This window comes from Actinia tenebrosa, unplaced genomic scaffold (genome assembly GCF_029948245.1).
Source record: "Actinia tenebrosa isolate PJP-AT-01 unplaced genomic scaffold, QUT_ActTen_1.0 PGA_scaffold7__59_contigs__length_16204524, whole genome shotgun sequence".
NCBI classification, from domain to species: domain Eukaryota; kingdom Metazoa; phylum Cnidaria; class Anthozoa; order Actiniaria; family Actiniidae; genus Actinia; species Actinia tenebrosa.
Genome location: NW_028292584.1, coordinates 14,688,676 through 14,716,195, shown reverse-complemented (window position 1 = coordinate 14,716,195; position 27,520 = coordinate 14,688,676). Strand labels below are relative to the sequence as shown.

General features: G+C 39.6%; 2 protein-coding genes across 3 annotated transcripts in view; both read right to left on the bottom strand.

Annotated features, from left to right (window-relative positions):
• Positions 1-782: 782 nt before the first annotated feature.
• LOC116296857 (PAX-interacting protein 1) lies at positions 783-17,909 on the bottom strand. Of its 2 annotated transcripts, none has more exons than XM_089040395.1 (24): positions 17,779-17,909; positions 16,204-16,338; positions 15,584-15,627; positions 15,186-15,249; positions 13,933-14,046; positions 12,499-13,000; positions 10,417-10,499; positions 8,630-8,725; positions 8,101-8,238; positions 7,546-7,667; positions 7,142-7,224; positions 6,855-6,950; positions 6,572-6,621; positions 6,459-6,497; positions 6,034-6,074; positions 5,826-5,919; positions 5,001-5,069; positions 4,348-4,447; positions 4,049-4,149; positions 3,165-3,245; positions 2,931-2,993; positions 2,466-2,541; positions 2,265-2,325; positions 783-1,886 (listed from the first exon to the last, which is right to left on the bottom strand). In XM_089040395.1, the coding sequence occupies exons 1-24, from the start codon at positions 17,854-17,856 to the stop codon at positions 1,865-1,867; spliced, it is 2,352 nt and encodes a 783-aa protein (XP_088896521.1). In that variant the 5' UTR covers positions 17,857-17,909; the 3' UTR covers positions 783-1,864. The 2 variants fall into 2 exon arrangements, with proteins under 2 accessions (XP_088896521.1, XP_088896522.1); XM_089040396.1 differs by lacking the exon at positions 17,779-17,909 and adding an exon at positions 17,427-17,544.
• An 833-nt stretch (positions 17,910-18,742) lies between these two features.
• The window catches only part of LOC116287905 (uncharacterized), a 57,749-nt gene continuing 48,971 nt past the window's right edge, over positions 18,743-27,520 (bottom strand). Inside the window, exons 6-8 of the mRNA XM_089040341.1 lie at positions 21,807-22,282; positions 20,776-21,026; positions 18,743-20,253 (exon numbers count right to left, since the gene is read on the bottom strand). Of these exons, the coding sequence (XP_088896467.1) occupies positions 18,814-20,253; positions 20,776-21,026; positions 21,807-22,282 (2,167 nt within the window). The 3' untranslated portion in view covers positions 18,743-18,813. The remainder of the gene's footprint in view (positions 20,254-20,775; positions 21,027-21,806; positions 22,283-27,520) is intronic.

Here is a 27,520-nt window from a genome sequence, read left to right as displayed (position 1 = left end):
TTTGTCATATTTTGTAGTTTCGGTGCTCTTAAAAAATCTCATAAAGTCGAACAAAAATCCCTACAAAAATTTATTTTTTCATGTGTTAGAAATATAAACTTTTTCTAACAAGTTGATATAACCTAGATTCTTAGGAGTTTTTTCAAATGAACTATTAAAAAACAGAGAGTCCCGTGCAAAATTTGAGGGTTTTGCCGTGTTGAAGCTCAAAACGCGTATGGTTCTTCAAGAAAATCTTGTAGATTTTTCAGCGGTTTTTGAGCGCGCGCATCGTGGGCTCAAATCCAACGTTCAAAAGTAGAACGTCACCTTAAAAGCCGTAAATATTGAAATTTCAATCTTTTAAAAAGGAGGAGCAAAAGAACACAGATAATATAAGAGGCCTAAACAAAAACAAAAAATATCTTGCAAGATCGATCTTGGAGGTGATTATTATCACGATTTTAAGTAAACGGACATATCTACTCCAGTTTAAGAATAACATTACTCTCGTTGAATAGTATTTAATGACAAAGGTGTTTTATCTTATCAAAATCATAAAATTAGGGCTTCGATTACGCTATGAGGAGGTGGCAAAGATAAAGTGGTTTTGAATAACATCTCTAATAATTAATTCTTTTATGTTTTTTGTTTTTAAACAAAGGCTGTCTTGCAGTACAAAAAAAAAAAAAAAAAAAAAAAAAGAAAAAACAAAAACAACAACAAAAAAACAAACAAACAAACAAAAAAAACAACAAAAAACAATTAAACAAAAACTAAAATACTAAAATTTAAAACACAAAGATTGAAGGTCGAATATATTTGAACGATACAACACTAGAGTACTAGAAAGGCCCAGCCTCGTATAGTTCTCTCTAATGTTTGATAATATTGAAATCACATTAAAATTATTTCTGCTTCGTTAGTTGACGTCATAGACGCCATGTTGGAAGACTAGCACAAAAGATTTGATCTTGGATTTTTTATTATGTCCACCAACATGGCGGCCATGTCTATTGTCAATGTGAATGTGACGTCATAGCCGCCATGTTAGAAGACTAGCACAAAAGATTTGATCTTGTTTTTTTTATTATGTCAACCAACATGGTGGCCATGTCTATTGTCAATGTGAATGTGACGTCATAGCTGCCATGTTGGAAGACTAGCACAAAAGATTTGATCTTGGTTTTTTATTATGTCAACCAACATGGCGGTCATGTCTCTTGTCCTTGTCTAAGTAATAACATATTAACATTCGGGGGTTGAGTTCGCATTGATGTGCACTGTGGGACTGTTCTAGTGGACATGTTTCCGAGATGGCGTCTATTTCGTTCCCTAAAACGGTCCCACAATGCAATGCAACTCGACCCAGTTTTACCTCAACCTCGGAATGTCTAATAGTTCCCTTCACAGTTTCCTGCGCCATCTTGAAAGGTAGTCGTGCCTTTGCATCGAAGCGAGACGAACGGTGAGCTTGCAATGATAGAGACCTTTTTTAATCGCCTTTTTTAACGCCTCTATCATTGCAAGCTCACCGTTCATCTCGCTTTGATGCAAAGGCACGGCTACCTTTCAAGATGGCACAGGGAACTGTGAAGGGGACTATTGACACGATAAGGTTGTTTGTACCCAAGTTAGACCACATTGAATCATCAGAAAAGTACTATGATCAAGCAAGAAGGGTGCCCACATTGCATGCTATCATCACTCCATGCACATTTTATAAAAATCCATAATAAAATGTTAAAAATATGAATCCTGGGAAACACTCCTTTGAGTGGTAGTGGTGGGAGGGGGAAGGAGGAGGGGGAGGGGAGTGGAAGGAGATTAGTCCACTAGACCATGAAGAGGATACAGATAATAATACCATTCCCATGTGATTCTGTTACTTAAACTTTACTTTGTATCTGGACGTATTGGTTAAGGTACGAACTTGTCTTGAAAAAGTGCATGGGATATTGAAATGGGAGTGAAATGGGAATGGCAACAGCACTACCATCTACACAACAGCAGCTGCAGAAACGGCAACCACAAAAGTAGCAACAGCAGCAACAACAATAACGACGGCAACAACAACAGCGACAACAGCAGCAGCAACAACAACACTAACAACAGTGGCAACAGCAGCAGCAACAACAACAGCGACAATAGTGGCAGCAGCAACAACAACAGCAACAACAAAAACATCAACAACATCAGCAACAGCAGCAGCAACAGCAACAACAGTAAGAATTACAAAACAGCAGACGTCGAACAATAACAAACTATAACAATATTAAGGATACGTTTTGAGATCTAGTTCTTGACTCAACACACCTCCTAGAATTATTTCCGTGCTGTGAATATCTGAAGCACAGAGAAAAATGAAAACAACGTTTTTTTATAATTCACAATATGAACTGAGGTTCGCACACTCGAATGTTTTTTTAATTCAACAACAACAAAATATTTGGGCAATGATGGAATCTTAGGACGAAGAAGCTTACCAATTCCACATTTGGTGAATGTATCGCATAGTTCCAAATCTTCTTGGCATGTTACAACTATCAATGAAGGTTTACCCTAGAAATACAAATAAAATGGCTGTAAAAATGAATCGGTAAATACGAAGAAGATAAACAAACAAGAAGAGAGGAAGAGGAGAGGAGAGGAGGAGAGGAGAGGAGAGGACGAGAGAGATTGATGTTGCGAGGAGAGGAGAGCTGTTTCTCTTCCTGGCCCTCGGTTGTGCTGCCTTGCTCTTCTGCGTTCTTCCTGCTTCCTCTGCTTCTCTCTTCGTCTCTTCCTGGCGCTTCTCCCTCCTCCTTCCGTCGGCCTTCCTTCCCCTCCTCTCCTCTCTCCCTCTCTCCTCTCCTCTCCTCTCCTCTCCGCTGCCTCTCCTCCCTCTCCTCTACTCAGCGATAAGAGCAGACAGAAGAGAAGACAAAAAACCCAGAATAAGGACATTCTACCTCCTTTGTTTTGCTGTTTTTCAAGTTTCTAAGCATGGTTCTTGATGGAATCGACGTTAAAAACTACGAAACAAGAAAATCTTAGAATTTTTTAACGTTATAGATTTACTGCGCGTCGTCCTTCTCACCACTCGAATCTTCTGCTAATCCTCGCGCGCTTTTTGTTCCTTCAACACTTCTATACGAAACAAGATAACTGCACTCGCGCTCATTTTCTATTTATTCAACACTGACCTGGCCGCCAGCGCTTTCTACGATTTCTTTCAGAGACGATGGTGATGGTTGTACATTCTGCGTAGCATAGACTTGCACGTCCTGAGAGCAAAAATCAGATTTACAAAAATAAAAACGATCTAGACCCCTTGCAGGTGACGTCAAAGGAGCTCAATTTGAAGGACAAAACGAAACAAAATATCACTCTCCTGAAAATTGGAAAACTATTATTATATCTTCCAAATTAGGCTACAACCCGACGTGCTGCAAAGCGATCTTTTGGGTATGACGTAAGGAGGGCTTTCTTTCTTTAATTTTAGCTTGGGCGTAAAGTCTTCCCATTTCAGACCACGTGTCATTCTCTACAGTTTCAATTGCCCTATTTCACTATGACATCACTGCTTGTTTATGTGGGGGATAGAATCGCCAAATCCAATAGAAAATTCAACAAAATTTGCTTCTAGCGAAACAGTTTAATCTAAAATGGCCTGGTTTTCAGATATAATGTGTGTTAATATGTACTAAAAAATATCCTGAGCGTTTGCTGACTATTCTACTTCTCTTCGTGGATCGATACGGGTCAGTTTAGAACAATTTTCGGTGAATTTGCGTTGATTTGCCCCCCTCCGACGACCATGATCCTTTGCGTTTAAACAATAGATTGTTTTAATGTGACGTCATAGTGAAATTGGGGAATTCCTTGTTTAACAGTTGCACATGAGAAGACACATAAATATGGATACAACTCAAACAAAGAATCGTATTCTCAAGAGAATGGCACGTGGTCTGAAAAGCAAAAACATTACGCCCAGGATGAAAGAATCCATTGGTAGCAGGATATGATTTACGCGAATTAAGAGCATCATCATAAACTAGTATAATGAAACAAGTTTTCCAATGATTACCTTTAATAGTTTGTGGCTTTGTGCTCGTTCGATCGATGCGGACAGCCTTATATTGAGTTCTTTCTCGGCTTCAACGTCTTCTAATAAAAAGGACTTTGGATCTGAAGGAAAAAATAGAAAATCAACGTGGAGCGAAAGGGGGAGGGGAGAGGAGAGGAGAGGAGAGGAGAGGAGAGGAGAGGAGAGGAGAGGAGAGGAGAGGAGAGGAGAGGAGAGGAGAGGAGAGGAGAGGAGAGGAGAGGAGAGGAGAGGAGAGAGGAGAGGAGAGGAGAGGAGAGGAGAAGGGTGTTAGCGAGTACCTAAAAATTGTTTCTTTTCAAAACTTTCTTCTATCCAGTTAGGCGTAACTATGAATTGCGCGATGGAGATGGCAGAAAGGAACTTGACGGTACGAATAATCTATAGGGGAAAAAATTATCAATATTTTATTAATATTTTAAAGAAGGTATGAATAAAAGCTCACAGTTATCCTTATAAGCCATTCCGAGGAAAATCTGGGTCGGATTGGCATTTGGAAATGTTTTAGGGACATATTTCCAAGATGGCGTCTATTCCGTACCCTCAAATTAGCCCACAATGCACTGCAATGCCAACTCGACCCAGTTTTTCCTCAACCTTGAAATGTTTGATAGTCTTCTGGGTGTGAAGATATTGAACGGAAGAGCAGGAGGGGAAGGTGATAGGGCTTTGAATACTCCCATTTCGAGTTCACCTTTGCTCAGTCTTAGTCTCGATTGTGTACAAATGTGTTCTTTTCTTTTATTAAGGTCCATTGTATAGTAAGGAATGCAGGTACTACGGAACAATACGAGTTGATTAAAATGCCACGAGTTTTGCTTGAATAGCTGAATATTATAACGCACAACTGAGACTAAGGCTTAGCAAAGAGAACTAGAAACTGGAGTATTGCTGAAATAACAGAAAGGCTTTCGAATATGGAAAGAACACTTACTTTAGTAGCGACAAGATGCGTGCAGGTTCGATGTGAATCTGCAGCAACGCCACCTAACTCCGTTAACATCTGTAAAATAAATACAAAAATCTAACGTAAAAAAAGAAAAAAAAACTACTTTTTTTCCATTGCGTGCGGAGGGGTTGCTCAATTCTCCCGAGACCGGGGCTCATGTATGAAACGCTCCAAGATGAAAAATTGAAGTAGGTCACGGTAGAAACTACTTTGAAAAGGAGCAGATGACCATAGGACCTGATTACACAGTCAATTCGAAAAAATGTTGTCGTCTCCCAACTCAAGCCTACGCGACTAGACTGAAAGGAACTCTGGGTAGCAATTATTGAAGCCGAGTTGACTCCATAATTTTATCTGACTAGTTATGTCTGGTTTACAGCACGAACCTTCGTAGGCGAGCGGGAAGTGTTGAATGAGACGTTTTTTTAATGCCTTCATATTTTCGAATTGTCGTGTCACGACCGTGTTCGTGCCATGAACTTTTCACGGTCATACGAAAACTGCTCTAATATGAAACGATGTACAGATCAGTGTCATGACCTGCAATGACTGACTAGGTATTTGTATATTTTTTCAAAAAACGTTGCCAGTCGGTCTGAAATCTGACATCTGAGACCTAGTAACACGCTGCAAAACGTAATATATTCACAGCGGAACAACCTATTTTCCTTTTAGATTGGAATATGAAGCATGGCCTTTGATTTCAGCCAAAAAATATTAAGGCACCAAAATTCCATTTATTAGTCTTAGATCACCCATCTCAGACGATCGACAACGGTTTTTGAAATAAGTGTATATATATTATGATACCTTCATTAAAGTGGATACTTTCCCAATAGACAGACCAGTAAAGAGAACACGAGGCGTATTGCTATTCATTTCAATGTTGGATGAATTTGAAAATCTAAAGGATAAGAGAAAGCAGTCTACATTTTAGCATCGAATGTGGTGCCTGTTTTTAGCTACTTTCACTTTCCTCCAGGGTATATAAGGTGAATGAGAGTGTATTTAGGCGTACCTTTGTTTCTTAGCGGTTTGCGATTCTTCGACCTCCGCTTCCTAATTATGAAAGGCAAAATGGAAATAGAAAAATAAATAGTTGGGAAACTTGACATTGGGTAGTTAATGAATCGATGAATAAATAAATAGATAAAGGGAAGGAAGGAAGGAAGGAAGGAAGGAAGCAACCAACCAACCAAGGAAGGAAGGAAGGAAGGAAGCAAGCAAGCAAGCAAGCAAGCAAGCAAGCAAGCAAGCAAGCAAGCAAAGCAAGCAAGCAAGCAAGCAAGCAAGCAAGCAAGCAAGCAAGCAAGCAAGCAAGCAAGCAAGCAAGCAAGCAAGCAAGCAAGCAAGCAAGCAAGCAAGCAAGCAAGTAAAGAGAGACTAAAGCACTAAAAATATAGTCAGTATCAAATCATTACAAATATTTATCATTAATCTTACTTCAACTTCAGCTTGTTTTCTTTTCATTCCTTTGGATTCCTTAGAATAAAATGTGTCACTTCAACTTCAACACGCAACAATGAAATTACTCATGCTAAGAAAAACCTCCATACCTTATTGTCTACTGTGTTATCGGGTACTGTAGGGTCATTCGCCCATGCACCTACAACAAAGATGATTGTCAATGTTACTGTGAGTAAAAAGGTATTACACGGACCAATGACCGACCAAACGACCAGTAGGCAGGCAGGCAGCAACATGACAAAAAGAGGGGGGGAGATTTTTTAGGGATTTTGTTGATGAAAAATATATGGGTTTTTACGCTTAACAGGAAAAGAAAACCAAACTTATGCCCAAAGAGCAAGACTAAAAACTTTCAGCCTAATCGCTTCTTACCAATGAGGTCTTTTACATGATCCATATTCGCAGATAAGTCGTCGTCCTCTCCAAATACTGAATACCTCTTGAGGGCACAGGGAGGGACCTTTGCAGCTGAAAATATAAAGAATATTATAATAATATGAAACTGTTATAACGCCCGGCAATGCTCGGCTACGCCTCGAGTTTGTATATCTGATACAACACGGTCACTCATACTGTATACATTACCCACAGCTCCCAGCGTGTTTATATCACAGTACAGAGACATGTGTGGTGTTTTATATTCCTTATTTATAACTTACATGTAACGATATCTCCAAGCCATTTAGCATTCACACAAGGTATTCCCCATTCTCTTGCCTTGGCGTATTTGTCGCCTACTGAGCTGATAAAAAACAAAGCATTGCCAATGATTGAATCATTAAATAAAAAAATAGTTGCTAGGTTTAATAGACTACATTGAACCCAGGTCAAACGTCGAACTTCACATGAGCCACAAGCGTTGCGTTTTAATTGTATTTTTCTTATCAAGCAAAATTGCCATTAAATATTCAAGAACAAGTAGCGTTAAGCTAATTCCAAATCAAATATACCAAAAAAATTATAGCAATTTTTGACCCCCCTGATTCCACTTTTTAACCCCTTGAGTATGCGCTTAGAGCAGTAGCACGAAACTCTTGAAGCATGTATAAGTATTAGTGTTTACCTTTTACATATGATATGAGTATTTGACCTCGACAGATATCCTGTATATGTGGCTCCTATCACGAAGATCATATTCTTGACTAAGAGCCTCTCAGCACCTGTATATCCTGTCACTGTTATGGACTAGAGAGAATGAAAAGAAAAAGATTAGTAGACATTTTTTTTAGCTTTCAGAAAATATATACTTTTAATAAGGAAAAATATTGTAAAATTTGTGAAAACAAAAACAAAACAAAAAACAAGAAAAGACAAAAAAAATTAAAAAAAAAAAAATCAAAAATAAATAATAAAACTAAACTAAACTAAACTAAACTAAACTAAACTAAACTAAACTAAACTAAACTAAACTAAACTAAACTAAACTAAACTAAACTAAACTAAACTAAACTAAACTAAACTAAACTAAACTAATTAATAAAAAATAAATTTTAAAAAATCGTGACAAATTTGAGGTACTGTACAATGGTACAAAGAGGGTCTCTAGGGAACCAAATCCCCTCATGATATTTTCCTTCTGAAGCCCTCCTAAGAAGGAGGTTAGACATTGCTTGCTTACCAGGTTTTTGCATTCAGGCATCTTGTAAGGAAAAGGAACAGGAAAGTGCAAAGGATTTGATGGCTTGACCATCTTCTTGTCTGAGAGCATATCGTTAAGCCAATGAGCTGTGACTATTTTCTTACCATCAGCTAAGGCCTTGAAAAGATGAGTTGAGAACAAGTTTAGTCAGTGACAAAACTAAAATAGACCTTAAGATATTCCACGGGGGCATAATGTTTTCCCATTTCATACCACGTGTCATTCCCTAGAGTATCATTTCTTTATTTAACGTTTGCGCATGAGAAGACACATGAATATGGATACAACTCAAACAAAGAATCTTATTCTCAAGACCATGTGTCATTCCCTAGAGTATCATTTCTTTGTTTAACAGTTGCACATGAGAAGACACATGAATATGGATACAACTCAAACAAAGAATCTTATTCTCAAGAGAATGACACATGGTCTGGAATGGGGAAGCATAAGACCCAAAGTAAATAGGTCAATCTATCCATGGATTTGGCTTAAAAGGTCATACTATTACCTTATGGTACAGCTTGCCGCACTTGTTCAGGCAAAGCAGATGAGTACATCTCCGAGTGTAGAATGGTTCAACTTGACCTCCATTTGACTTGATGACCTACGATAGGAAAGTTGGGTCAAACGTTGGACTTGTCATGCCAGCCGGTGTTTCATGACACAACAACATGCCAAAATTCTGCCAACAAGTGTTTAAATCAGGGCTTCTGACAGGATGCGCGGGTGCGGACCCGCATAATTCGCCTTTTTTCCGCACAATCGAACGATTCCCGCATAATCCGGCAAAATCCCGCATAATTCGTCAAAAATCTAGAGAAAACTTAATAATCAAGAAGAAATGTATTATAACGTTTTCTTATTTTGATGATATTACGAATTTTTTATTGTTTAACTTACCAAATTTCAAGCAATAAACAGCGTTTAAAACTGTATATTGAATCATACGCCATCGTGTAATGAAAAGGAACAAGGCGTTCTTAGTTAAAAACCGTGAAAGAGCCTGGTAACTAGCCTTAAATAAAACGTACTTTCTGATTGGCTAGAAGTGTATTTGCAGACAAGATTTTCGCGCGTAAAATATTTCTCTCGTAAACATTTGAGATCTAGCGACTTCTAAAATAGCTCAAAATGGATGAATTTATTATGAAGCCGTTAAATATGGAAAAAAAGAGAAGAAATTAACACGACTTAAATTATGCTATTTATAAGGATTTTTGATTTTGTGGAGCGAGTTAATTTCCTATAATAAGGCGTACATAATAGATAACCTATTACTGCGCAGTAACTACGAATATGCAAACGATATATTGTTGTGCAAGGTGAGGTGAGGTGGTAAGTAACGTTGAGATTTTTTGTTGAGCTTCAAAAACAGATCAGAAATTTAAGGTTTCAAAAAAAAAAAAACATTCAAAGCAATGTTTTGGAGAGAAACATATCGAGAAGAATTGCGTGTAGTGCGAAAAACACGACGATTACACGTGTGGATTAAAAACCTGAGATAAACAAGGCCAGTGTCAAATAAAGAAGCAAAATCAAGGTAAAACTGTAAATAATTGCGTAAAACTTTAGTTAAACAAAGTTTGGAGTTAAATAAAGAAGCAAAATTTCAAAAAAACGTGTATAATCCTGTAAAAAAAATTCAGAATTTTTTTCGATTATGACGTCATCCCGCATCCTATTCCGCATAATTTGCCATTTTCTCCGCATAATCCGGAAAAAAATCCCGCATAATTTCAATTTTTTTCCCCGCATCCTGTCAGAAGCCCTGTTAAATAGAGATAGAGATGGTACTGTACTCATAACAAAAAAAATTCCACTTAACACTTGCGCGAATCTTGAGCCATGGAATGCAATACTAGAAAAGATATTCAACAACACCAGAGCTTCTGAAGAGGACTAACAAAGTATGGTTAAAACGCTGATTGAAACTGCAATTGCAGAGAATCCCCCAAAAAATGAACGAACAAAATAAAGTGGCTAAATGTTGAGAAGAGATAACTTGCAAAAAACTAGTTTGAGCTGTGTCGGTGTTTCTAATGAAACAGTAATGATAAAAAGGTAAATTTTACACCATGAAAAGGTGAAAAAACTTACTGACGTTTCGGATGCTAGTCCTTCGTCGGAGCTCTTTCACTGTGACGTAGGACTAGTGTGCTGAAACGTCAGTAAGTTTTTTCATCTTTTCGCGGTGTAAAATTTACCCTTTTATCATTACTGGCTAAATGTTGGTTGAAATGTCAGGATTTTTGTAAGGACCCTAAAGACTAGTAGCAGCAGATGTACTGTACATACCTCGATCCATGTGTCTAAGATACTGTGGTCCATACAGTCCTGATAGTCACTGACTACGAATACACATCCAGTGAGCAGCAATGCTAAAATTAAACAGACAGATAGGAATGATTAAAAGCATTATTATATGACCTGGATATATATAATAAATATTAGCAAATTGATTGATTTCTCAGTATACATAGTCTTAGTATTTTACATACAGTATAGTTTGCATTGCTATCTATCCTTATTCATTTAGTGCTTGCACTGAACCCGTGAAACAAATACTAATTTTTAGTACTAAATAGTGATAACTAAACAATAGAAAACGAAGGATTCTGTATGATTCAGTGCAAATGAAAATACCCCAATTGAGATTTGCGCTATATAAATTCAATAAATTATTATCATTATTATTATCAAATTATGAAATAGTACTAATTAGTACTAATTATTGTGCATGGGTTCAGTGCGTGCACTCTATTTATTTATTTATTATTTATTTAGAGGCTTTCATCACGCTTGACTTACAAAGGAGAAGAAAGGAACAAAAACAACAACAACAAAAACAAAACAACGAACAATAGATATAAAAACAAACAAGAGTGACGAGAGGTAGGCAAACAGACTCAAGGTCCCGGCGAGGCGTGCCCCACACACTTATATGCTTACAATAACATAATTACTAGACGACAAGAATACATTAAAAAGCTCAAAGCTAACAGCAGTCCTGCATTAATGATCTGCAGTGTCAGCAGACAGTTTTCCAGCTACAGATAGCTTATAGTTTTATTGGAGGTTGACTTAATATGAAGATTTTTGCCATGATTGTCATCATATATTAATGAATAAGTTGTTAATATAAAATTAAAAATATAATTAAAAATAAAAATTTGGTAGTAATTGACATAAACAGAAAGACAAGAAAACCAGATAACCTTGAGAAAAATGAGAGACCTAACAAACTCTGTTTACATGTGTACGGGAAGCACAGGTGGCGTAGCGGTGAGAGCGCTTGCCTCTCACCAATGCGACCCGGATTCGAGTCCCGCTGAGCTCATTGTAATATGTGAGTAGAGTTGTTTGTTGGTTCTCTCCTGTGCTTCAAGGGTTTTCTGTGTTCTCCGGTTTTCCTCCCTCCGCAAAAATCAACTCCTAAAATTTCCAATTGTAATTACAGTGGATGAAGAGCCACTCTGTAGAAATGCCACTGCTAAATCCTATTTAATTTTTTATTTAATTAATTAATTAATTAATTTCATATTAAGTCCAAGAATTGAACCTGAGACCCCAGAGGTTAGAAGCGAATGCATTACTGCTGAACTGCCTCAGACTTTTTTCTATGATTTAATAAATTTATGTAATTGGGCCCCAGAGATAAGGAGCTTAAGTGATATAGGTGGCATGTATCCCTTACCATGAGCAGACTAAAATAACATAAGATGTGGCCGCCATGTTGGAGGGCATAACAAAAGAAACCAAGACCAATTTGTTACCACTGTTTGCATTGCTACACTGCCATCCCATACAAAAATCGCGACATGCACGTCAAACACGTTGATGTCATTTACACACTTGTGTGATTCAAAAGGCGCTAAAACTTGTCGATTGTTTACAAGTATTATGAGCCACACTCACCTAGCCTATCGGGGCCGATCCAAACATGTGTAAATGACGTCATGTTTGATTGACGGCAGTGCAAAGTGAATGTTGTGATTTTTGTCTAGGGTGGCCGTAGCAATGCAAACGCCGGTAAAGTCATTAACTATCACGGCACCTATAATGTCACATGCACTCTTAAAGTGCCTGAGTCTAGAGGGAAAAGAAATACTAGGCAGATTAAGATTCTCGTTTTTCATTCCCTCAAACGGCAAACATGACCACGTCTTCCTCGTTTCCCTACATTTCACTTTACCTTTTGTAAACCTTCTCACCAAAGACAAGTATTCTTTTGTTTATCTACTAAGTAACTTGGAGATTTTTAGGATTCCTTTTCACTAATTTTAAACAATTTTTTAATGTTCAACTGACGTTTCATGTTTGCCGTAAACGAGAATCTAAGCTCTCTACTGTCAATATTCTACCAATCCTTCTACTTACATTGTTCAGAGTTTTCTGGTTGTAGCATACTCATTTCATTTCTATCCTCTGTTGTCTCGGCATGTTCTTCTATAGCTTGTGCCTCTAGTTTTACAGCACAAGCTTCATCCCGAGAGACATTATTTTCAACAAATTGGTAATTATGACTTGCTTCTCCTTCCGTTTTCACTGGTGTTTCTCTTACTTCTAACACTTCATGCTTCTCATTTTTGTTATTTTGTTTTCTAGATTCTGTAGTAGCTGGACTTGTAAAGGCACTACTTCTTGAGTCTGTGGTTCTTAAGGGGGCAGTACACAAGCTTGGATTTGAGGGCGTTGTCATGGAATCATCTGTACTTTCAAGATCTTTCTCATCATGTGACGAGTTTGTTGTATCGGTAGACTCAGATGGTAAGTAATTTAGTTCGTCAAGTAGTTTGTCACTTTTAATGCAGTCTACAATCCAACTTGGTGTGATTGTTTTTATTTTCCCTTCTGATTTGATGGCAGCATTGTACTTCTCCTACAAACAGTCCAAAAATATTTTTACGCAAGTGAATATAATAAATCTGGTACGCTCATTGGTTACAATTTACATCTCATGCTGTTATATTCACCTGCAGGCGAATATTCACCTGTAGGTTATATATTTTAATTGTAGGTAAATATGACGTGCATGTGCACGCTCGTTTGTTGATGTATACCACTTGCATAGATAAATAAAATTTGAAGAAAACAATCTCTCTCCATTATTAATTAAATTCAATTGTGCTAAAAATATTATTCATCTCAGACTCAGTGAACATTGGGGATTATTTACCTCGCAGCTCGAAGACTCACGTATTGGTAAATATCCCTGATATTTACTTTGCCTTCAACAAATAATTGTTAAATGTTGAGTGTTTGACGTAATGATGAAAGAAGCAGTAGTTTGAGTGGGATTTAGAAGAGGGATCTTTTTCTTCTGAATTCAAATGTCACGTATTGGTAAATATCCCTGATATTTACTTTGCCTTCAACAAATAATTGTTAAATGTTGAGTGTTTGACGTAATGATGAAAGAAGCAGTAGTTTGAGTGGGATTTAGAAGAGGGATCTTTTTCTTCTGAATTCAAATGCCTTAAAATTTAGCTTTTGATTTTGCAAGAGCAACAAAAGCCAGAGAACTACGAGAGGAACCCTTAAAACAAATAAGAGAGGAACAAGGAACCTTACTCACATACAGACACTGAAATTGCCTGGGCCTGGTTGTACGAAGCCTGGATAGCGCTATCCAACGAATAAAGCTTATCCAGTGGATAAATTTATTGGAAAACAGTATTGATTTATCCACTGGATAATTTATCCACCGGATAGCGCTATTCAGGCTTCATACGACCAGTCCCTGAACAACAGATAGAATGACAGACAGATTAACTGGCCAACTGACCAATTGACTGACTATAAAATGCTTACCCCATTTGCTTGAGGTACAACAAGGTGAGTACAAGATGGTGTCAGGTTCAATTGGCATGTACCACCATGGTACGTCACCATGGCCCACAGCTTGTCAAGATCATCACAAGGGATCTAGAGGAAAGAATGTAAGGAATATCATACCAGGGCTCTCAATTTTGGGGTTTACCTTGATGAAAGAACCTCACGACGGGCATAACTGACTTACTACAATTAAATTAATTATTGATTGGTTATTCAAGGTGGCTGACTACTTTGGTAAATAATAAACAGAAAATTGAAAATTGAAACTTCTTTAACCTGAAATTTACTGCTGATTTAAAAAATGCAAAGAAAAATGGGGTGTCCCGAGCTTGCTTTTGAGATAATCACTCCAGAATGACATGCGCTTGTACAATATTTTGGAAGAAAAATAGCGATCAAACTCTGTACAAAAAAAATCATAAAATCGAAACTAAGGAAGAAACATGAGTCCTGTGAAAAATTTGAGGGTTTTGCCCTCTTGAAGTTCAAAACATGTATGGGTCTTCAATAAATCTTGAAGATTATTCAATGGTTTTTAAGCACTCACACATTGTGGGCTCAAATCAAATTTTCAAAAGTAGTCAGCCACCTTAAAAAAGAATAATTGCTGTGATTAAAAAACCAAGGGTAATCAGTGCACTTGGCTCTCACCTATGGGGTCTCAGGTTTGATTCCTGAGACAATGACATAATAAAAGTAAGCAGAGTTTGAGATGATCAAAGTCATGACACAACTAAGTTGCAGGATGAATTGTATTTAACTTTGTTAGGTTTTGCAGAGGAAAGTATTTTAAATCAGAGAATCTGGGGAAAACCCTTCAAAACAAGGGAGAGACCCAACAAACTCTACTCAATAAGTAATGCTGAGACAATGACTGGAATTGTCACATAATTATTATACCATTGGTTTTTCATGATCAAAAACACTTGCGGTAGGCTATAACTATAATATACGTACAGGGCTTAAAATAACATATGCTCAGTCATTGGCTATGATCACCAGTCAAATTAGTTTTATCTTGGTCAAACCTCAATACTGGTCAAAATCATGGCCGAGATTTGAATGGATAGGTTCCTTTGTCAGATCAGTCAATCAATCAATCAACTTTATTTAAAGAGGGTGACGTATTAACCCAGTGAGTTATCTAACTTACAGTACGGCCCTCACTACAAACAAAAATTATGACTGGCAGCTATCAATTTAGGCCCAGTACATATGGATGTAAATACCTGGGAGGGGCATATTATAATCCCAGAGAATAAACCATCTTTTTGAAGAGAGAATGGTTTTGTTCTATGGTTGCTTGTCAAGGAAAATAATGTAAACAAAAAATAAATATATTGTAGTATACATTGATACTACAGTATTTAGTATCAACAAATACAACAAATATATACATGTACAAGTATGATTATTAATTACAGTAATAATAATAAATAATAATGTGTCTTTACTAATACTGATTAAAATAAAAATCAATATTTACAAATACATATAAATATTTCAAATAATAAATAGAAGATAATATATACAAGAAAATCTAACGAGCTAAGTTATAATCAAAAAATATTTTAAAAATATAAAAAATGAATCCTAAGAGGAGTTTTTCTCTCTATAAAAAGGATACGGTAGTTTCATTCCAGCTTTCATACTTGTCGTCACCCAACTTTGCTAAAAATATATAAAATGAATTAAAAAGTCAATGGTGTAGTTCAAGAAATTATCCATATCCCCCCTCCCCCCACAGGAATTTTTTTAAAGACCTCCCTACACCCAGAAATTGCAATTTTCTTCCATGCAAACTCTGTCATTGCTGTTCTTTGTCTTACCCCCCTATCCCTCAGCAAAAAATTCTAAATTCCGCTGTGGGGGGTGGGGGAGGGGGTGTGGATACTACACCTTGATGTTTTGTACATGTAAATCAATCTCAGTATTCGATGTAAAACTAATTCCAAAAGCCACTCTATTCACATTGACGGCAAGCAACTATCGTAATTTATTTGAAAACCAAAGGTGGCGTAGCCGCAAATACAAAAATTGCAGCCCAGTTTGATTTCTGGACTCAATATCACATGTAAATATAGAGTTGCTTGGAGGGTTTTCCTTCCTCCACAAAAATCAACTTCAAAATTCCAATTCGATTATGAAATGATGGCCACAGGTTAGACACTAGCTATTAAGTGCTACCATCTGAAATATTATTATTCTATTATCAATAGTGACTAAGTTATTTAATGCCTTACTAACCGTCACTATCGGTAGATCATATTCCTTTGCTTCATTTATCAAAGCTTCATCCTCCATGTCTGATATCACATGGGTTACCAAATCACTGATATAGAACTCCTTCTTCGCCCCTTCTTGCTTCAAAATTTCCTTCACCTGAAAAAATAAAGATTCAAACTCAACATTGCTGGGGTTCCTTAAGGAAATTTGAATAGTTTCCAGTCTTCTTTGTTATACTGTACATGAAATAGGTCCTGAAAATTTTGCTTTTCAAATTAGGGGGTGGGCGCTGAAATCAGAGCAGCCATATAAATATATGTATACTGTATTTCTCTTTCACTAATTCCCAATCTGGGGATGCACGGTTGGCATAGCAGTGAGAGCGCTCGCCTCTCATCAATGCGACCTGAGTTCGAATCCCGCCGGGTTTCAGTGTCGTATGTGAGTAGAGTTGTTTGTTGGTTCTCTCCTGTGCTTCAAGGGTTTTTCTCTGCGTTCTCCCGTTTTCCTCCCTCCACAGAAATCAACTTCTAAGTTCCAATTAGATCGAGGGCCACAGGTTTGTTACCTCTAAGTGCTACCCTTGTAAAGAAAACGAAATTCTTTTTAAAGAAAAAAGAATTCCCTTCAATTGATAGGATTTGTTTTCATATTTGTTTTCATTGTTTTGATCCCAGGTAGAAATTTACGAGTCTATTTCTTAAAAATTTTCTATATGTAAGCTGGCTGTCTTAGAAGCATAGCAAATATGTGCAGTAGTGCTCAACACTTTTGTTTTGTCTATCCCCAAATTCTTTATAACTGCACACAGCACAGCACAGCAGGTAAGTTATTTTATCTATTTTATGAAATACAAATTAGAATAAATGTTGTTTTGGATGCAAACGAGGATGTCGCACTTCTGTACGCAGACAACATGCTCAACACTTTCAGAGAGCTAGTATTTTTGAGTGATAAGCAAAAAATCCAGACATAGTTGGTTGCAGAAAACTACTCCATTCTTGATTGTAATAGTATTAGACAACAAGCAACTGAAATACATACATAAACCCTTAACCCATAAACAGAAGAACAGTGGAGATTCAGATGAGCAAAATACAAATACAAATTATATAAAATGGAAAAAAATTCCCCCCAAAAAATACAATATGAAACAACGAAATTTCACTTTCAGAAGTTAAAAATTACTCTTGTCCCTGAATTAGGAATATGAAAGTTCAAATATAAGAATTATACAAGCTTACCGTAGTTCAGCGTAGTCATTCCTTAGATCACTGGTTAATTTTAACCGGAATTGGATCAAAATACAGTATGCAATTTGGCGAGACAAAATGGAAATAATTTAAGCTTATAATATCATCTATAATGACGAAAAAGTGGCTAAAAGAACTTAATGCAGTTACGAAATATGTGAATGCAGAGACGTTGGAGGTCAATTTACAGCTAAAACAATAGCAATCGGGCCAAGAATTAAATTATATTGTCAGACGAGTTGGGCAAGTCTAAACTTGAGCAGATCAAAAGAACAGATCGCTGTTGTATGGAGAATGTACGAGTGCGATCGCTGTAAATATTAAATGAATCACTTTTACATACCTCCTCGGTACATTCTGAAGGGATAAAGTAGCGAACTTCGTTGAATATTTGGTTGGATTTTGGCTTCTTTTCGTCCATGTTTTTATTGTTCCAATGAGCGGCAAAACAACGCGGTAAAGACTGGGTACTGACTTCTCAGTTATCACCACAGGAAACCCAGTACACACAGGGAACCCAATCGGATCATCCGGAGACAGAAATTAGAAGTTGTCTTTTGTAGAGGAAAGAAAAACAGAAAACTTTGAGAATTTTTTTTTGCAGCTCAGAAGCACCAACAACTTTAGAGGGCCGTACGCTAGATAAGTCTTGTTAGTTTAGGAGTCTTATCCCTTTTTAAACTCAGAACTTTCTATTGAACTGAATTAACACCACCTCGAAACATGTCTGTTTAAATAAAAAACGTCTTATTAACTATCGAGATCTTTTCACATCATAAATATGATGACATATGATCGATGGGGCGTCTGCAATCGAAATAACGACCACAGCATTAGAGGCGGCGCACTACAGCGCTTCTCAATCACACGCGTGAAATCGTATGATTTGCCATCGTGATGAAGTAGGTTTTGGTGGACGTCAATGAATGCATGCGTTTCCATGACATTCCATAGGCACGTGCCCTTAAAAACTTTGTGTTTTCAGACAATGCTGGAAAACAATTTGATTGGCGTCCACCAAAGCTCTGTTATGCCCCGAAAATTTTTTCACGATCTCTCGCGTGTAATTGAAGAGCGCTATAAAAGCATCACTCACGTGTTCAGTCCATATTTCAGCATTTTTTTCCCGCTTTTTCAGGAGATTTGAGAGGCTGAAAAGCTAGAATTACTGCTGCGCAATGCTTTATCTTCTTATTCGTTTATTTATCATGATCAACCTAAAGATTTAAAAATCCCGTATAGAAAGAAAATGTATTTAAATATATTCATATCGATATTGTGCGTGACGCTCTGAGGTGACATCAGAATTAAAATCGGTACAGGATTTTATTTCTATTAATTATATTTAAAAAATGATAATAATAAACTTATTTTGATATCACTTGTTTCTATGAAAGTTGATCCCACTAGTGCTGGGTTGAACTTTTTCTAATTCCTCATCGTCGCTTGGCAACGGCAAGTTCGCTTTGATCGGCTGATCATCTTTCCTATTGGAGCCGTTTTCACTTGGATACTCTAGTTCCTCATCAAGTAGTTTTTCCTGGCTTACACTCTGCTGCTGTTCGTTCTTAGGAGTGGCGTCTCTTGAAGAATCATTACATCCAAGAACTTCGTTTAAATCCCTAGATTCCTCGACGTCATCCTCAAAATCTGACGTAGAGGAGACGCCTTCACAATAATCATCTAACCACTGGGAGAATTCATCCAGGACATTTACAGCATCAGTACTAACAGATACTTTCCCACAGCTTGCTTCTCCGTCTTCACTCGAATTGCTCGTCTCCTTACTTATCCCTTCTGTTCTGAGGTTGTATGAGCTGCTGTTAGTTTTAGTGTTCACGCCTTCATTACTGGCTTCATTGCTGTTGGTATCCGGATTTTGTGATATATTTTCGACGATGTTGTGTTTGCTGTCGCTGTCAAAGCTCTTGTCAGCTGGATCATCAACGTGTTCGTGTTCACAGCTTTTCTTTATGTCGTCTTTGTCATTCTGTAAGTCACCACCACCATTGTCTTCTTCCTTATCTTCTCCGCCTTCTTTGACTGCTTCTTGGTCTTCCCCTTTGTTTTCCTCTTCCTCTTCTCCATCAACTCGTACTCTTCCTGATTCGTCTACTTCTTCTTTTCCTTCTTCTCTCTCATCATATGCCTCTTCTTCTCCTTCTCTTTCTCTTTTTTCTCCTTTTCCTTCTTCTTCTTCTCCTTCTTCTTCTTCTCCTTCTTCTTCTTCTCCTTCTTTTTCTTCTTCTCCTTCTCCTTCTCCTTCTTCTTCTTCTTCTTCTTCTTCTTTGTCTTCATCTTCGTCTTCTTCTTTTCTTTCTTCCTTTGCACTAACATGGTTCACATCATCATTCTCATCATCATGTTCTTGATGCTGTTCATCTCGTCCTTCATGATCAACTTGCAATTGATTTTCATGTTTGTCACTCAGCCGTAACGCCTCCCCTTCTTCATTATCTTCAACTATTTCAACACAAATTCCATCGTCAAGGTTCTCGTCTATCGATGATTCCTGTTTATCCACATCTTCTTCATTTGAATCTGTTAAAATCTCATCTTCCAGAGTCACTAGTTGAAGACAACTCGAATAAGCCTCTTTAATGACATCCCTTACAATGACCGTCTCTTCTTCAAAACCCTCACCCTTATCTCCCTCAGACAGTTCATATTTATCCTCAGGAGGGCGGTACTTGTGGCCGGTTGTATATCGTGCCCAATCCCATTTTTCGTATTTGCCTGCTATAGTTCGTAGCCTGGTGATGCTTTCTGCACCATGACTTAGGCGTCGAACTCGTTGGCCCTTCTGGGCCTGTCTTGCCTGTAAAAAGAGAATTAAGTATGAAAAACACATCAAACAATCTCTCAGTTTAGATGTGATTTTGGATGGAGGAAAACCAGAGAACCTGGAGAAAAGCCCTCGTGGCAAGGGAGAGAACAACACATCAAACAAACTCAACTCACATGTTGATTTTTATGGAGGGAGAAAAACCAGAGAACCTGGAGAAAAACCCTCGTAGCAAGGGATAGAACAACACATCAAACAAATTCAACTCACATGTTGATTTTTATGGAGGGAGGAAAACCAGAGAACCTGGAGAAAAGCCCTCGTGGCAAGGGAGAGGTAAACAACGATATCAAGCCAACAAGCTTACGTCTTTTGAGTTTCTCACTGCAGTCAGAGAAGCCACTCCTGGTAATGATTAAATTATTTCTGACAATGAAAAAACTTAACTCACATGTGGATTTTTATTGAGAGAGGAAAACCAGAGGACACGGATAAAAATCGTCGTAGCAAGGAAGAGAACAATGCATCAAACGCATGCCACTAATACAAGCTTACCTTCAAGTCACCACGACCCTCCTTAAATCTTTCGCTCATTTTTATTCTCTTGATATCTCCTTCCAGTTTTCTTCTTATATACATTTCTTTTGCCCAGCGGCGCCTGACATGATGCTTGGCTGTCTTACATAGATTACGAACCGTCGCTAACTCTTCTGCTACTTCAAGTCCATATTTTTCCGTGTCTTTTCGTTTCCTTAGATCTTTCTTGTCGGCTGATAAGTGAAGCGCGTTCATAACATTCATTACTCCTACAAAACAACATGGTCATAAAATTGGGTTCCAACTGAATTCAATCTGTCTGCCTAGAAGTTAGCCATGCATGCCCTGACTTTATGGAGATCAGCTCAGAGGTTATTCCAGGGTTCAATCTGTGAGCTAGCCATGCCCTGACTTAGATCGGCCCAGAGGTTGTTTCAGGGTTCTGTCTGTGAGTTAGCCTTGCCCTGACTTAGATCAGCCCAGAGGTTATTCCAGGGTTTGATCTGTGGTCTAGCCATGCACTGACTTAGCTTGACTTAGATCAGTCCAGAGGTTTGTTTCAGGGTTTGATCTGTGATCTAGCCATGCCCTGACTTAGATCTGCCCTGAGGTTGTTTCAGGGTTCAATCTGTGAGTTAGCCATGCCCTGATTTAGATCAGCCCAGAGGTTGTTACAGGGTTCGATATGTGCCGGAGTTAACCGTGCCTTGTCTTTGATCATCCCATCATAGGTTGTTTTATGGTTCCATGTAATGATGCAGGAACCTAGGACATGTCTGATGATACAATACAGTAGACAATGACAACAATGCAAAGGAATTAAAAGCTTTGCATAGGTAGACACATGAATATAGGAACAACAACAAAAAAATGAAGCTTTTCGTCAATAGAGTGACGTGATCTGTCGAGATGGAAAAACTTTCCGCTCAAGGTTAATCTGTCCACTGAGTAACCACTTATTTTACAGGCAGGCTTCCTTCAATTTGAATCTTAGCTTCGAGCGTATTTTTGCCAAAAACTTAATTTAAACCAGTTCTACGCTCACTTGCCTTGATGTATAGTGTTCCTACGTTGACTCAAACCAAGCAAAGAAGATCTCCTTCTTGTTTTCAGAAGTCGAATCTTTGCATCATCTTCTTCCTCTTCACTCTCACTATCCATCCTCAAAGCTGAAATATTCCTTGACATCTTAGAAAATAATAGTCCTGGTCCACTTGGTTTTCTACGTGGTGTTATCTTGTGCTCGCCAGTCAACCACATTTCGAACGCGCTCTCTAAGATTTTTCCTGGTGCCTGGAGATCACTCGTTCGAATAATATCGAGGTGTTGAGTGATTGTATCAAAGTCTGAGCGCTCTTGTTCTGGTCCTGTGCATTCGGTGAGGACTTGTTTAAGGCTACTTGGCCAGTCTTGAAGTATTGGAAGTCGTAGGTATTCCTCGCATAAGGCTTGAAATATGGTTTTTCCAGTCATCCATGACCAAGGCTGCTTCGTAGCTAAACATTCCCACAGCACGGCTCCAAAACTATGAAGAGAGAAAGGCATTAAGAGGGGCTCTCCCTAAGGATCGCCTATACCTATGCAAGATAGAAAAATCGAAAATTTTCAAACTCTGCCCAATTAAAGGTCTTGGGTAGCTAGTTCTAGAAATATGGTTCTCAGTTGGTTCAGATCATTATTTTTTATTTGAGATTTTTTGTTTGTTTGTATTTTGAGCCCCAAGACGCCCGGGAGAACGACTTTAAATGAAGGGATATTTCGACAGTTCGCATAAAAATACATATTCATAATTCATAAAACTAAAGCCAGAACACCAAAGAACTGTCTTTTGCCTACCATTTGCATTTTTCAGATTTAAAATTGGTTCAACCCAAAATATTTCCCAGATTTTTCATAATAACCTGTGTTAGCGGTATTTAGTCACGCGAAAATATAGGCAGGATTCAGAAGTCAAAAATGCTCCTTGGTACATGGCTTTGCCATGAAATTTTGCCCTCTAAAGATCAGTCATCACCTCTTCTTTGATTTTCTAACATAAAATTTTTGGGTAAATAAAATGAGGAATTTTGCGAGACCCAAATGTGTAAGGCGTTTGTAGCAAAATACATGCCCTCTTGACCCCGGCTTGTGTAACGTCAGTCGTCAAGAACTGTCCTATATTTTGATTTAGATGGGTGAATCTTTCGGTAATCGTTAAATCACGGTCTATCAAGACAGATAAAAGCGTAAACGTTTATAAACTTGAACAATGGTACGGTTTTATTGACAGTGTAAAGGTTTTGGACGTTTGTATTGCAAGAATATAATGTGGTTAAATGTAATTTAGGCTAAGTTAGACTCGAGGTCAATGACATCTCGCAGTAGCGTTGTCCGGACGCATACCGCTATCTCCGCTGTCAACGCATTTATTACCTCACGCGATCGTTGATCGACTCAGCTAGCAAGTTGTTTATAGCATGTCGCAATCTATTCTAGTCGATCTCTGTGGCCTGTATGAGATATGGATCATAGCTATCATTACGAAATACGATAAGACGCTACACTCGTGATCACGCTAGCTTAATGCCAACCACGCGAACCTTTATTCGCCATCGCTATCTATCGCTAGCACTTGCTATACGACGCTATTACGCTATTACGCTATTACGCTACAACACGAGTTTAATTTAATTTTTCATCATGCCACCGAAACGTTCGCTGACAAACCTCAACGAAGAGGTTCCTGAACGAAATCCGCTCAGCAGCACTCCGCAATCAACGTCCACCGTGACACTCTCACAGGAATACCGACGGGAGCTCGTGGACGAAGTAGTCAGGGCTGTTCTTGCCGCTACACAGCAAACGGCCATCTCGCAATCGCCTGCAGCAACGACAAGCCAACCAGCATTGCCACTGCAGTCAACAGCCCAGGACACACCAGGTACGTCCAATGTGTTAGTACCAAACTTTGTAAACACGTTCTCGCTCGCGAGCGTAAATACAACTAGTACCGCTAGCATAGTGACTTTGCCTATCCCGCAAGCTCGTTCGCTAGGAGCTGTTGGCGGTCCTCCCAGCTCGACGACTACGGTTTTATCTGGCCCCTCACGTCGTCGAAGACCTTCGCAACGCCAGCAGTTCTTCAGCCCGTTATTATTGGACCTGGTGCTTCTCCGGTCCCGGCCAAATTAGTCACGCATATCGTTAGCGGGAAGTTCCTTAATTTAGGCGAGCTAATCCCGTCCAATTTGGTCGAGGCGGCAACCGAGCCACAAGTGTTCCTCGACGGCCATATTGTTTTGACTGCTGGGCCTAAGCGTAATAAACGCAAGATCGAGGACATAGTTACATGGATTGAGACATTCAGTAGCTACGCCCTGGTTATGTCTGAGTACTTCCCCCACCGCTGGAAGGATCTATCGCTTTATAAGCTGCTCATCATACGCACGTACAGGCAGTTCGGCGGTAAAGCTTGGCTGAATTATGATAAGGCCTTTCGGGAGCACGCGGCCGCGACTAGCCTTACCAACTGGGCTAACATCGACACGCAGTTGTATAGCTTCTACACGGCTGGTCCAGCTCATCGTGCTAGCTTTTCCCACAATGGCGATGAGGAGCAACCAAGGGGTTCAAACAGCAGTGGTGTCATCTGTCGTTCATGGAACAAAGGGCAATGTTCCTCGCGCTTCTCCTTGTGCCGTTTTGCCCACAAATGCTCTTCGTGTGCTGGTCGTCACCGCCTCGTAGAGTGCCCGGAATTTTTCAAGGAAAAAACTGAGACGGAGCGAAAGCGACGAACTCCGTCTCCCGAGCTTTCAGCAGATAAATTGAAAACTAAAAGACGCTAGCTTTCAAAAAGTTTTTTATATCATGCTTTGTTAGTCATCATTTTGTTTATCGGTCATGGGTAACTCATGTTTATGTTGTACCTATCAAGTTTATTAGCTCTTAGTTATCATGCTACACTGCCGTGACCAGAATTGCCTTTCTGGAGTCTTATATTTGATACTACTGTGCGTCTTAAAAATTCCCATAGCGTGCCGTTTCTTGGCATGTATTCTGTTCCGTGCTATCGGTTCGTGGCCCGAGGCGTTGTTTGCATATTTGTTCCTGCTATGTTGACACGTCACGTCACTTCATTTAGCGCTACTTAACATGTCTCCTGTCAGTTCGTTCATCTCAACGAGACAGCGCGACGCGCCGTGACATTTTAGCTCTTATCTCCTGATGGCTCAGGTCATCGGCACGCCATAATCTACGCTCTGGGCTGATGTTTATTTACTCTTACTTCGCGGCTAATCGGCTTTGTAATGTTCACATTAATTGTATAATTCATTCAAAGTCTTTGTACCATCTGTTGTGTGACTTTGCGTATTCATTTCAGCGTTGTGTGGCCTCCCTTCTGTCTCCGAGGTTACCCCTCTCCGTGTGGATTGCTTTGCAAGGGAGTTAAAATTACACCCTGACCCCGTCAAGGTGGCATACGTTTTAGATGGCATCCATGATGGCTTCCACATCGGCTTTCAGCACTCGATGAAGCTCAAATTGGCCAAAAACAACAAACAATCCGCCATGCAAAACCCAGTGGTGATTGATTGCTATCTTCGAAATGAAATCCTTCGGGGTAGGGTTGCAGGGCCCTTCGTTCATCCTCCATTGCCTAACTTGCAGATCAGCAGTTTTGGAGTAATTCCCAAGCGCGGGCAGCCGGGTAAATGGAGGCTGATAGTCGATTTATCATCGCCCAGGGGGTATAGCGTTAACGATGGGATCAACCGTGAGGAATGTACGTTGCAGTACGTCACAGTCGACGATATAGTCAAAATGGTGTCCAAATTAGGCGTCGGTGCAATGATGGCTAAGTTTGGTGTCGAATCAGCATATCGTAATATCCCCATCCATCCATCCGACAGACATTTATTAGGCATGCGGTGGAAAGACAAATACTTTGTAGATCTTGCGCTACCTTTTGGCCTTCGCTCAGCTCCATTTATATTCAATTCGGTGGCCGCTATGGTGGAATGGATTCTAGCTAACAATTATGCAGTTTCACACTTAGTCCATTATTTAGATGATTTTGTCATGGCGGGGCCCCCATGCTCGGACGCATGCGCACACAATCTCACCACATCAGTACGATTGTGCGAAGACCTTGGCCTCCCCCTACATCCGGACAAATGTATCGGACCTGCTTCGACTCTAGTAGTCTTAGGAATCGAATTAGATTCAATTAATCAAATTGCTCGTTTGCCTGCAGACAAACTCTCGAACCTGCAGCAGCTGATAACCAGGTGGCGGTCGCGCCGACACTGCAACAAGCGCGAGCTTGAGTCGCTAATAGGCCACCTTCACCACGCTGCCAAAGTGGTGTGGCCCGGACGCACCTTCATCAGACGCCTAATTGATCTGCTTCGCTGCTTTCGCAACCCGGCGCATCCCATCCGACTCAACGTGGAGTTCCGTCGCGATCTGGAATGGTGGTACCAGTTTCTCTACTCCTGGAACGGGGTAAGCTTCTGGCTTTACCCCGGCATCCCAGTCGTACATGACATAGAGGTGATATCTGATGCCTCGGGAGCAATAGGCTATGGGGCGTTCTACAATCAGGCGTGGTTCAACGGTCGGTGGCGTGCGACACAGAAAACAGAATCCATTGCGTACAAAGAACTCTTTCCTATTGTACTAGCGGCCCATGTGTGGGGGCACGAATGGTCGAGACGACTCGTGCTCTTCCGCTCAGACAATGAAGCAGTAGTGGCCATCCTGAACCAAAGAACATCAAAGTTCCAGCTCTTATGCGGCTCCTCCGAAGCCTTCTGTACGCAGCAGCTCGGTTTAGCTTTACATTCTCATCCGAGCATATCCCCGGAATCGATAATTCGATTGCTGATGCATTGTCTCGCTTTAATTGGCAGGAATTCAGACGGGCAGCACCTTCAGCGCAGCTACAAGCTACGCCACTGCCAACACATCTCATCGCACAATTAACCGGTCCCTACTAGACAGCCAATGCCAGGAACTTCTACTCAACGGCCTCGCACCAACTACACGTCGTACGTACGCGTCAGCCCAAAGGAGGTTCGTCGACTTTTGCAATCAGCTTGGCTCAGTGACGTGTCCCACGGACGAAAGCACTCTTTGCCTTTTTATCACACATTTGTCACAGTCTATACAGCACAAATCCATTAAAGTCTATTTGTCTGCCATTCGATCCCTCCACATTGAACAGGGTTTCGCCGATCCACTGACGAACTGCCACAGGCTTCAGCAGGTCTTCCGCGGAATAAAACGCGCACAGGGTTCGGCATCCTCGCAACGCCTGCCCATCACCGACTCGCTCATGCTTCACATACACAATGCCCTCGACCTGGCAACTTTTGACCACATCATGTTTTGGGCTGCCTGCACACTGGCCTACTTCGGTTTTTTGAGATCCGCCGAATTTACAGTTCCCCTTATTTCAAAGTTCCATTTGCAAGTTTCTGATTTGGCCTTCGACAAGTTAGACCGACCCTCCTGTCTCCGAATATGGATAAAAGCATCTAAGACGGATCCCTTCCGAGAAGGCTGTCACGTGCACATCGGCTTAGGCACTTGGCCACTATGTGCGGTCTCAGCGATGAGTGCCTATCTGCATAAGAGAGGTAATTGCCAAGGTCCTCTGTTCATGCTTCAAAATGGCCAATCCTTATCGCGCGAGCTGCTGTCCTCCTGGCTAAAACGCATATTTGCAGCAGCCGGTATACCAGGCAATTTCTCTAGCCACAGCTTTCGAATCGGTGCG

Excerpts from the sequence above, each read along its gene's own strand:
- LOC116296857 (XM_089040395.1), bottom strand. The coding sequence starts at position 17,856 with ATGGACGAAAAGAAGCCAAAATCCAACCAAATATTCAACGAAGTTCGC. Across the intron at positions 8,726-10,416 it reads TCTTAGACACATGGATCGAG|GTCATCAAGTCAAATGGAGG; the intron begins GTATGTACAGTA and ends TTCCTATCGTAG. Across the intron at positions 2,326-2,465 it reads ATTCACCAAATGTGGAATTG|ATATTCACAGCACGGAAATA; the intron begins GTAAGCTTCTTC and ends TCTGTGCTTCAG.